The 13,010-nt window shown below is 34.0% G+C and overlaps 1 protein-coding gene across 1 annotated transcript in view; it reads right to left on the reverse strand.

Moving 5' to 3' along the window:
- Nucleotides 1–13,010, reverse strand: part of VPS50 (VPS50 subunit of EARP/GARPII complex) — a 116,033-nt gene that overhangs the window by 35,458 nt on the left and 67,565 nt on the right. Inside the window, exons 17-19 of the mRNA XM_033088693.1 lie at nt 6,999–7,089; nt 4,284–4,460; nt 1,327–1,445 (exon numbers count right to left, since the gene is read on the reverse strand). Of these exons, the coding sequence (XP_032944584.1) occupies nt 1,327–1,445; nt 4,284–4,460; nt 6,999–7,089 (387 nt within the window). The remainder of the gene's footprint in view (nt 1–1,326; nt 1,446–4,283; nt 4,461–6,998; nt 7,090–13,010) is intronic.

Genomic DNA, 13,010 nt, shown 5'->3' on the forward strand with positions numbered 1-13,010 from the left:
TCACCAAAAGCAAGCAAACGTAAGGAGTATGAACCTTATCCTTCCTGCAGTGGTGAGCCATTAAAAATTTTTAACCAGGAAAAGGACATGATCAAATTTGAATATAAGAAACAAAACACCTAAATGTGTATCCAAGAATGAATTAGAAGAGGGTTAAGGAAGCCAAGGTAAGGGGGCTGATTCAATAATCTGGCACAGAGATGGTTTTTGCCTGAACTAGGATGGTACAGTGAAGTACAAGGAATTTTGATAAATTGAAGGACACACATAGAAGTAGGAATTGATACTGTTAATGGATTGACTATAGTTGATAGTTCACATTATTCAGACATCTCAGGAGTAAGTTCAGACAGTGTCGGAGGCTGCACAACCCACCAAAAATGCAAGTACATACACATACACTGGCAGCCACTATCCTACTTACTCATTTCAGTGTAATTAGAGCTTCCCTTTTGGACACAATACACCCTAAACATCTAATGAAGAAGTCCAACAGAATAGTTTTACTCAGTTCCTATAGATCATAGATGTAAATATTTAAACATCACACATATGTGAAAAGCATTGGAAACAAATTTTCCCAATTAAAATGTCTACAACTACATCAGACGCTTACTTTTGAGGAGAGAAATTATATCAGTCAGGATTTCGAATCAATCAAGTATTAACTACGTACTTTGGGGGTAAAGGATAGAGGAGAGTATACTTAAATCTGTCATTAAAAATAAAGTATATTTGTGGTCATTAACTGTCTGATATGAAATTAATTCACTGACATATTAACATCAGGCCCATTTACCTGGGAGAAGGTGACAAATAATTCTTATATAAATATCCAAATTTTTGAAGAGAACAGTTTATCATAAAGCAAAACTCAAGTACAATAAGGGAGCCTATAACAGAAGGTTCAAACAGTGAACAAAAATGATATTGGGAGGATAAACGGAGACTTTCTCTACTTACCAGATTGAGGCAGAAACTCCACGTAGAAAACAAAGGACTATTGTCCTCCCTGAGGTTTTCTGATCTATGGGAAGCATAAACTGCCTCCAAAAGCAGCACTGATTTTATAAATCAAAGGTTTATTTTTCTGCAAACATCACTGATCTCTAAGTTAAGAGCTCTTTATGTCCAATATCAAAAGAACTTCATTTTTAGCCTTTCGGGAATATTTTTTAAAACATATGAACTTCTGTCACATGACATTATAACCAACAGAAAGTTTTAATTTTTGATGTTTGTTTTTCTTTCACCTTTAAAGTAAATCCTGTATGTTGAGCACGCAACGTAAAATGCAAATCCTGTAAAAGCGAAGACCAAGTTTACCTTTTCACAGGCGCGTCGCCCGTCTGCTCATCCACATAATCACGTTTCAGTTCCTCGGGGACATCGCTGTCACTGTCATACTCCTGATAGGCACTTTTTTCTGGTTCATCAGATTCATACTGAAGAGAACACAGCATATTTAACAATGGGTATGAAGAATCAAAACGTTTCTTGAAGTCTCTCAACCCAAAGTATCTAATTTTCTAAGAAGTAACTTATAGAAAAAAGTTCTTAATAACTTAGCTTTAATTTTGCCATCAAGAATCATATTACCCTTCCATTTTCCTCTTCATCATCCTCCCTTAACCAGCTCAACAGAAAAAAGGAAAACAAAATTCAAACACTATACCTCCAAAAGCTTGTACATGTCCCCCAAAAAATCAAATCTCCATATAAAAAATATAAACAAACAAAACCACACACGCTGTTAGGTCTCAGGAGAAGAGTGTACATTTGACTAAAAAAATAATAATAAATTAAAAAAAAAAAATCTCTTCTCTTCTTCCAAGTGGTTTCATCATCATTTCCAACTTGCTAATTCATTGTAAGAAGGGTTATACAATTGTGGCGCTCTGGAAGTGCTGATTCAGCTTAATCAACACATGCGACACACACATGCTACTGTTCTAATTCATTATGATGAGATTTCATTCCAAAGGCAGCTTAGAAAATCAGGCTTAGCACCTAGGGACTACTGAGAGCAAGGATAAGAACGGTGGATTTACTCTTTTGAGAGGAAGGGTAGCGTTCTGACATTTTCATCATCCGTATGGCACCAGGGCCCAGTGCCAGCATGGGAGAGGAGTGTAGTCCACGCACAGCAAAGGAAGCAGTGGCAGCAGCATTGTCATCACCATCATCATCATCATCACCATCGATTAACATTACAAATTAATATGATTAAATAATGGCTAACATGTATTAAGTTTTAACCAAACACTGTGCTAAGTGTTTTATCCCCATTTGCCAGTTGAGGACAGCAGTAAAGAAGTTGGCCTAATTCAACAACTATTTTCTGAGCCTCTAAAGCATTATGACAGGCCACGGGAAGATGTGGACCCTGACTCCCAAGGACTTATTCTGTACCTGGAATGTCAGGTTACACATTAATACCTGCAAATGAGCACTGCAGGCAATCTCTCCCACTTGTACACCGTGTGACCTTGACCACGGTAAGAAAGACGTGCTACACAGAATCGGGTCTCCTGGTTATAACAACAAGGCTTCATAAATCAACAGTATAATCGATCCTCATTTTCCAGGGTTCTGTATTTGCACATTTTCCTACTCCCTAAAATGCATTTGTAACCCCAACAACAATACTTCACGGCACTTTTGTGGTCATTTATGGATATGTGCAGAGTGGCAAAAACTTTTGAGTCACCCAGTATGCATGTTCCCAGCTAATCATATCAGCTCTCCTACTGTAAATAAGTGTCCTTTTCACAGTCTATTTAATGCCACGCTTTAAAATTTTTTGGTGCATTTTGCTGTTAATTTCACTGCTTAGAAAGGCCACTAAATCTAGTACCAAAGTGTTGTCCAGTGTTCCTAAGTGCAAGAGGACAGGAATGTGCCTCGTGGCAAAAATACACGTTAGATAAGCTTCATTCAGGCACAAGTTATAGTGCTGTCAGGTGTGAGTTTCATGTTAATGCATCAACACTATATATTAAATTGGGGGTCTTTAAGCAGAAACACACATAAAACAAGGTTGTGTAGTGATCAGATGATAAAAATGTGTTGACTAGAGGCTCGTAGGAACCTAATCCTGTATTTCCTCTAGGAACAGTGGTTCTGATTTGCTAATTCAGTGTTCATGGTGACTTTATAGAAAACCACTGCTACAAATAATGAAAATCAGATGCTATGTGAAATTTAAATGAATAAATCACCTGGACAGAGGAATATTATTTCAAAAATATTGGCATGACTTGTAATTCCTTTTGGTTCAGTCTACTTACAAAGGCAAAATTTCATAAAGAATCACTAAACTGTAATTTTAAATATGGCTTACCATAAAATAATTTCTACTGTATAATAAAAAGTGATAACGGTATACTTTCATGGCAATGTTTTTTAAAATTATATTTTCACTAAACAGAAAATGCCAAAACTAAAATACAAAGGCAAATTCAACAGATTTTTGTCAAATCTAAACAGTTTTCAATTTCAGCTTCATCAAATCTAAAAGAAAAATCATACTGGGTCCCTCTGGAAATTATGAAGACCAGAAGGACCCATCCAAATTAAATACTGTGAAAACACCCTGTAGGTAACTGTGATGTAAGCATTTCCTCATTGTAAATATGAGGAAATTGAGGGCCACAAAGTTAAAAATAATTAGCCAAGGGCCACACAGCTAATAAAAAGTTTGCCTTCAAAAGTTTGCCTTCAAACCCTTTCCATTAACTCACACTGCCTCTAGTTTATATTATTTTTGGAGCTGCTCAAAGTATTGTTAAAACATCGTACATCTAAATCCAAAACAGCCCTGCCAGGTAACTAAGCAAGACATTATCCTCTCTCAGTAAAGGGACATGGAAAAAATGACACTCTTAGTTGCCCAAGAGTGGAGTTGAGAAAAAAGTACAGAGATCTAGTCCCTCATCCATCCATCCATCCATCCATCCATCCATACAACAAATCACATAAATATGTAGTAAAGAAACTAAAATCCTACTCAATTAATAATCTAGTAGAATATAAAGTAATATAGTAAGAATATAAAGTAAACATAAGGGAAAATGTTATCATTCAATAGGACAATGTCAACAAAGCATACTGTAAAACCATTACCTGTACAAGTAGTATCACAGGTACATAAGTAATAAGTGAGAAGATGGGTGGTGAACGGATAAACAAACCTAGCTGATTAACTTGCTCATTGGGTATGATACTTTGCAGTAAGAAAATCTCACTTATGTTCCACAATATGTTTTAAAAACACCACATACGCCATTAGAAGCCAGGACATCTTCTGTTTCTTCATCTTTGTGGTTGGCCTGAATTTCAAACGGATTCCCACCACTACAGTACTGCTCAAACAAGGTCACTGTTTTTGAGGAAGCTGAGGTTTGCTGCTTACTAGGTGAAACTGATGGGGAACGAGACTGTTCCATGAATTTAAATTCCTAGACATTAAAAAAAAGAAGCCAGGTAGTCAATGTAGTAGAGAGCTGGACCCTTTTAGCAATCTTTTAGCAACAAAAAAATTCAAATACATAAACATTCTATACGTAAATGTAGAGTTAGTGAAAAACAAATTAATCCTGATTCTTCTGGTTATTCCCTTTTAAATCTTGAAAGCTGTCTGAAAGCACAAATTTAGAAATTCATATTCAAAGCTTTTCCTAAAACAAACTCAGTTGCTGATATCACTTACAACAGTGTTATTTGCATCAAGCTACTTTTGACTTACTTTATGAAAGCACACAGAAAACTTTAGAAAATAAATTTGAATGATAATTCCAAAAATTTTAACATAGCAGGAAAAGTACTAGTAAGATATGGCTATCAATAGAATTATTTATAAAAACTAATTCCTGTTAGGTCAAACACCTTGTGTACTTATATGTTTGCACTATTTAAGATATTCTGTATGAAAACATCAAAAATAAAGCATAAAGGATATATCTTTCTCTGTTATACTGCTGTCTATAAACTTTCATTTATTTTTCTTCGTATACCAAGAATCAGACAACACAAACACACAACCTGAGGTCAGATGATACGTCTTATAATCCTAGCTTGCCATTAATCCATTATATTCCATTAACTTCCTATAAATCGTTGGGAATGTCACCTGGCTTCTCTGTGTCTCAGTTTCCTCATCTGTAAAATGAGAGTAAATTCTATCTAGAATGAGAGAATAACAAATGCTAAAGCAAAAGAGTTGCAGCACCCAGTCCAAATCATGCATTTCCCAGATGAGGAAACTAAAGCAGTCCAGAGGGATTCAGTGCCAAGTTCCAGATCATACAGCTCATTAGAGGAAGAGATGGAAAAACTCTAAAGTTGCTTGGAATTACAAAACTATTGATTTGATGATTTTCTTACAAAAATTTATTATACATTTTTCTTATACCTTTTAATTTTTTTAAAATATTAATCTCAAATTAAAAATTTTTCACATTCAATTATAATCTTCTTAAAAATTACATTGGCTTGCTAAGTTTCAAATGACATGCTTATTTTCTTTTCAAATTGCAACTATACATTAAATCAGATCCATCACACTGCTTAAAAATCATGCCATTGTTTTTATAATTCTAAATAAGGGGTGATTATATATTAATTAGAAAATTAAAAAAAAAATCTACAGAAATACGTGTCAAGTTAGCACTATCCCAGTTGTGAATAGTTTCCAAGATAACTACTGTAATTTTGTGGTTAGAACACTTAACATGGGATCTATCCTCTTAAAGATTTTTCAACTCTACAAAAAGTATTCTTAACTATAGGCAAAATCTTGTACAGCAGCTCTCTAGAACTTAGTCATCTTGCATAACTGAAATTTCAAGGTAATTCCTTTAAAGGACATAATGCTCACTTGGATGGAAATGTTTCAGTATACCTTGGAAAAAATTACACCAAGGATTATGTGCATGTGCGTGCGCGCACGCGCGCGCGCGCACACACACACACACACACACACACACACTTTGATGGTTAAATATAAATTCAAATAAAATTACTTAAATAGGGATTCTAAAAATCAATGTTAGAATTCTAAATAATGTTAAGGAATCAACTTAATATAAGAATTCTAAAATAATATTCACATTAATGTTAATTTTGCTGTCTTTAAAACATCTATTAATCAACATGTTTCAGTGTAGATAATATTTCCACATTAGGAAAGCAATACAATTTAATCAACTGGATAAGAAGCTATTATACAATATGAGCATAAAGACTATCCCTATAAAAAAAAGTTTAATCATGTATTCTTTACATTTATATAGAATAAGAAAATTGCTTCTGGAAAGCCATTTCTTCCAAAGGCAAAAGCTAGACATTCTAATTTAAACAGGGATCTAAGTTTATATATTGTATTTTACATTTGGTATTTGCAGGACACAATCTATCATAGAAGGAATATTTATCTAGGATGTGTTTCAACTAAGGGAAAACACAAATCAATTAAAGATAGTTGCACAGATTATATATTCTATAAAGATTAAATGAATAAATTAACAAAAATTAGTTAAGAGTATTTTTATAAGTGTTTCTTTTATTTCTAAGGCATTTTCTCATTACAGGTAAATTTTTGAGTTGTAGCATAAATTAAGAAATTAGTCCCTTTAAGAAATTATAAACATTCAGCAAATACAAGCATTTTCACTGAAGATCATCAAACTGTAACTAATTAATTTTCTACAAAATTTAAATAGAGCAGTAGACCCTCTTCTGAAATCAGTAAAAAAAATTATTTTAATCGTGATTCTTCTTAGGCAAAGGAGTTTTCCTGACGTGTATAAACTGAATTTGTAGAGAGACAGATTTTGACATCTGAAAAGGATCACTCTTGTAAAAGAGGCTTGTTACTAACCACTTTTCAGAAAGGAAGGAAAGGCACTATTCCTTAATTTAATTATTTTATAAATGCTCTCACATATTATTTTTTAAAGATGACTAAATAAAAGATTTATTTGCTCTTAAATACTTACATGAAGTTGCAAGATGCTGAAATTTGACTTAACAGGACAAAGTTCCCAGGTTTCATTCTCTAGAAACATTCTCAGTTCATCAAGCCGTGTTCTTAAAAAACAGACAAGCAAAAACAAAACATTCCAAAAAGTAAGAAGAAACGTACACTGTATACAAGAATTAAGAAAATGACAATACAATTATAAAATTATCATCATGATCATAATATAACTTTGAGAACTCATTCACAACAATGTAAACAAAAACATTTATCTTATAGTCAATATCTTATCATCCTTAAAGAGAAAAAACTCTCACATATTTACTAAATTCAGAACACTTTTTACTATATTGCAAAAATAATGAACATGATGACATTCTTAATAAGGACCTTAAACTAAAAGCTACTCACCAACTCATGTACTTAAAATATCCTCATCTAATCATATATCAATGCCCAAAAAAAAACAGAGAAAATATTTACAGAGTTTATGAGATTATAAATACTAATAAATACTTTATGCTATACATACAGCATAGATCTTAACCATGCTTACTAAGCCATAATATCAGGATGATTACCACTCTCCAAATCTATTAGTTCAGTGCCTATCTCCACACAGCATTTAATTCACAGAAGGAATTAAATTAGCAAGTGTGGCACTTATATATCCAACATTGCACTAATCACTTATGTCATATTAATTTCTTCTTTCTTTAATGTTATTGCTTTTATGTCTATCCTGAATAATCAGTACCTTATACGGACAATTGCAAAAAACAAATACTTCCTTTCAGTTAACCCAAGAAACAAAGGGCCAAAAAGCTAAAACAATAACCAAAAAAAAAAAAAGTCAAAGGGAAAAACAACCCAAATGTCCATTAAATCTCCAGTTCCTGCCCTACTACTCCCATTCCTGCAAGAAGCCTCATACTAAAACCAAATTCTAGAATGTTTGTTTTTTAAATCCACAGGTTATAAAAATAAAGAGACAATAAATTGATGAATCTGTGAAAAGCAGAAATAGCTCCAAACATTAGAGTTAACAGACAGGACTTTAAAATAACTATAATAATTAAGTTAAACAAAATAAAGAGATATAAAAAATGAATAGAAAGGAGAATTTCAAAGAATTTCAATAATAAACCAAAAAAAATCAAGTAAACACTCTATAACTGAAAAATACCTCAAATTAAAAATTTATTGGATAAGTAAAAGAAGATGGGACTAATGAACTCAAAGATAGTCCAATAGAAAATATCCAAACTGAAGCACAAATTGAAAAGAAATGGAAGAAACAAAAGATCATAAGAGATGTGAGACAAAGTCAAAACACCTAGACTGCATACAATTGGACGAACAGAGTGAGCAGAAGTAATATTTGAAGAGGTAATGATCAAAAATTTCCCAAAAGTGATTGTGCCCATACCTTTCACCATATACAAAAATTAACAAACATGGGCCACAGACCTAACGTAAGAACTAAAACTATAAAAGTTTACAACTCTTACAGTTCAATAATAAAAGGTCAAATAACCCAGTTCAAAAATGGGCAAAAGCTTTGAACAGACATTTTTGCAAAGATACATAACTGACCAGTAAGTACATAAAAAGATGCTGAGCATCGTCGTTCATTGGGGAAATGTAAATCCAAACCATAATAAGATACCACTTCACACCCACTAAGACAGCTATAATCAAAGAAACAGATAATAACATGCGTTAGCAAGGATTTGGAGAAATGAGAAGCCTATACAGGGCTGCTAGAAATGTAAAATGATGCAGCCACTTTGGAAAACAATGTGGCAGTTCCTCAAAATGTTAAACATAGAGTTACCACATGACCCAGCAGTTCCACTCTGTATTGGTTTCCTTCAGCTACTGTGACAAATTACCACAAACTGGGTGACTTAAAACAATAGAAATGTATTCTCTCACAGTTCTGGAGGCCACAGGTCTGAAACCACCAGGCTGAAATCAAGGTGTCAGGAGAGCCCACTCTCCAGAGGACTATGGGAGAATCTGTTCCTCTTGCCTCCTCCGGCTTCTGGTGGTTGCCACCATTCCTTGGCTTGTGGCTACAGCACCACAATGTCTGCCTCTGTCTTCACATGACTTTCTCCTGCAAGTGTATGTGTATGTCTTTTCCTCTGTGTTGGTGACAAATCCCTGTCTCCATCTTTACTGTAATGCCATTTAGGGCCCACCCAGATGATCCAAGATAATCCACCCAAATGATCCAAGATCATTAATTTACTCACATCTAGAGAGACTCACTTCCAAATAAATTAACATTTACAGTTTCTAGGTGTTAGGACTTGATTTTTTTTTCGGTGGTGGGGGCTATGGGAGAATGGGGAGAATCACTTTTCAGCTTACTATACACTCTTAGATACATACCTAAAGAACTGAAAACATACTCTATGCAACAACTTTTACATGAACATTCACAGCATTATTCTTAATAACCCAAAAGAAAAGCCAACCTAAATGTCCATTAACTGAAAAATGGATAAATAAAATATGCTATAGCTATACCATGGAGTATTAGTCAGCCATAAAAAGGAATGAAATTCTGTTATTTGCTACAACATGGATGGACAGTGAAAACATGCTAAGTGAAAGCCAAATGCAAAAGACCACATAATGTATGATTCCATTTATAAAAATGTTGAGAATAGTCAAGTACATAGAGACAAAAAGCAGATGATTTTCAGAAGCTGCAAGTGGGGAAAAGTGACTATGGGTACAGGGTTTCTTTTTGGAGTGATAAAAATATTCTGAAATTAGATAGTGGTGATGGTTGTTGTAGAATTATACACTTTAAAGGAGTACATTTGGGGTATTTTTGGTATGTGATTTACATCTCAATAAAGCTATTATAAAAACAAAATATTGAGGTAGGCAGGATTCTAAAATGTCCCCCTCAAGATTCTCTGCCCCAGTCCACAGGACTAAATATGATCACACCCATGATTATGTTACCACAGATGGCAAAAAAGGATTTTGCAAGATGTAATTAAGATTACTAAATCACCTGACTTTGAGTTAATCAAAATGGGGATTTATCAAGGTGGAACTAATGTAACTGAAGGAGCCCTTTTGAAGCAAGAGTTTTTTTTCTCCTCTGGAGATTGCAGAAGAGGAAATCAGAAAGAATTAAAGCATGAGAAAACTTCAGCGTGCCATTGCTGTTTTTTTAAGGAGAAGATTCAGGCATAAGGACTGGAGAGCAGCTTCTAGAAGATGACAGCTAGCATGAAAAATAAGGACCTAAAACACAGGAAACTGCAGCCTGCCAGCATCCTGAATGTGCAGATGTGGGCTCTCCCTCAAAGTCTTCAGGTAAGAGCCCAGCCAAGCTAACACCTTGATTTTGGCTTTGTGTGAGACTCTAAGCTGAGAACCCAGACAAGCTGATCCAGACATCTAACCTATAGAACTATGAGATAATAAGTGTGTGTTGCTTTAAGCTGCTAAATTCATGGTAATCTATTACACAATAATATAAAACTATCACAGTGATAAAAGATACCCACTTACAGACTGAAGAAGCTTAACTACACATAAAAATATAGAAAATAACATAAAAAGTATGTGACAAAAACACTAAAAAGGTAAAAGAAGGTAAAGGCAGCTACAAAGCTGGTTCTTGCATAATTCTGGAAGTATAACCTTAGGTTGACTATATAGGAAAACAGGAATGCATATCGAAATGTTGATGGTAACCATTAAAAGAACATATTTTTAAAAGCTGAGAAAAAAAATGACATAAAAATTTAAAATACAAATGATCAATCCAAAAGAAAGCAGGAAGATAAAAACATAAATGAAAAAGTTACACTTTTAGAACTCAAACAGCAATGATGAGTTTAAATTCAACCATGCCAACAAACACATTAAATGGAAATGGAAAAGAACAGTTCAACCAAAAGACAAAAATCATCAGACTACATTTAAAAACAAAAAAGAAAACAAAACAAGGCCAAACTATACGCCGTTTGGCCTATATTTTAAATATAAGAGGCATATTTTAAATATAAGATTGAAAGGAAAGTTAAAGGGAAAATATCAACGAATTAGAACTTGTGGGAGACTCAGATCTTTGACTTAACCTGATAAAACACTGTGGCAATAAAAGGTAGGTTCCAAAAATGAATGACAAAATCACAGAGTTTAAAGAAGGCAGAGTATTCAACATAAGCCTCTCACATTTATAAGAGAAGGAACTTGATGCTTGAAGTACAAAATTTGGTTAATATCACATAGGGAGTAAAACTAGTGAGCAGCACAACAGAGGTGGAAACCCAGGCCACTGATAACCCCACTCTGCTCCAAACTCCTCACCAGTAGGAAGAAAACTGGAAATCAATAACATAGTATAAGCTAAGAAGTTGAATATTGGTCTACCCACTATTATCGTGTATGTGTGTGTGCGCTTGCGTGCTGTGTATGTGTGCAGTAATATAGTAAAGTGAGTAATCTAACATAAGATGTACACTTATGAGAACACATTGTTCCTTTTGTTCTCATTATAATTCCAAAATTTAAACCCTCTTGTATAGTTTAGACATGGAAAATAGTATTTTGACTTTTACACAATCTAATTTTCAGTAAGATCTTTTAAATATAATAAATAAATAAATTGAATAGATTTATTGGTGCTATTGTCACCAAGTCCAAAAAATAATTTGTTTTTTAAAAATATTTCTATTTTCCCGAGAACTGCAACGATATCTCCTATCCCCAACACATGTTCTTCTACAACATGACTTGACCAACTCCCCAATCAAAAGATAATAAAGTCTAATTTTCCTCCTCTTGAATCTGGGCCAGACTTATGACATGCTTGTATTCAATAGAATTTGGTGGAAGGAATGCATGACTTCTGAGCCCCTATCAGAAAAGGCCATGCAGCCTTTGCCTGGTTCTCTTGGAAAGCTAGTTCATATAGCCATCTGCTGTATGAAAAGTCCTACCACCTGAGATCACCACACTGGGGAGGCCACATGCAGGAACTCTAACTAACAAACCCAGCTGTATACATCCTTCTAGCCAGCAACTCCAAGGGGCAAGGGAAGCCATATTGGATCCTCTGGACACTTAGTCACTTCAGTCAATGCCATGAGCAGCAGAAGAATCTCTTAGTTCATCCAAGCTTAAATTCCTGGCTCACAGAATACATGAAATCATGATAAAATGGCGATTGTTTCAAACCTGTAAGTTTAGGATAGCTTGTTACACAACAAAAGGTAGCTAAAACATATGCTTGGACACTTGCAAATTGAAGCTATTGGATTTGTTAATTATTTTTTCCTTAAAAAAAATCGCTTTCTGAGATCTAATATAAAACAACTAGAAGTATTGCTGACTTATTTACTCCTCCCTCGGAAGCCTTAACCAAAACAACTTATTTGACAGAGAATATACAGGGGCAATATGGAGGTCAGTTCTAGAAGATGTCAAGCCCAATAATCAAAATAGAAAAGATGATTACATCACTTGGTCCAGAAAGAAAACAAAGGTAAGTATATGGATAATAAACTTGATCCTAGAAACACACATTTTAAAGATAATTAAAGAATAAACCTTTCTTACTCAGGCAAGGGGAGTCTTTCTCCCTAAAAGAATAAGTGACCTCTCCCTTCTTCTAGCATCAAGGCACCTTTAGGATCCTTGAAAACATTTTATAAACTTTGATTATCAAAGTAATTCCAAAATAAAATGCACTTGTTAAATAGAATGTTTTGGCAATTATACATTGCTACACAAGTTCTATGTCATTACTCTTTAGATTATTTGTGTTTTGGGGAATTCTGTAACATCTGGCAGAATGATAGCTTTGGGTATACACAAACTTAGAACTTAAACATAAAGAAATTTGGGGAAATAAAAGTTATATTTTTGAAAGGTAAGAATTCAGATTATGGAGACTGTACTACCTCTCATGTGCATACAATTTTGCCCTAAAAAAAGATAACGGCATGCAATCTTTAATACAAGTACCACAAGCAACATGACTATACTTTAT

The sequence above is a fragment of the Rhinolophus ferrumequinum genome, chromosome 20 (assembly GCF_004115265.2).
Source record: "Rhinolophus ferrumequinum isolate MPI-CBG mRhiFer1 chromosome 20, mRhiFer1_v1.p, whole genome shotgun sequence".
In the NCBI taxonomy this organism is placed as follows: domain Eukaryota; kingdom Metazoa; phylum Chordata; class Mammalia; order Chiroptera; family Rhinolophidae; genus Rhinolophus; species Rhinolophus ferrumequinum.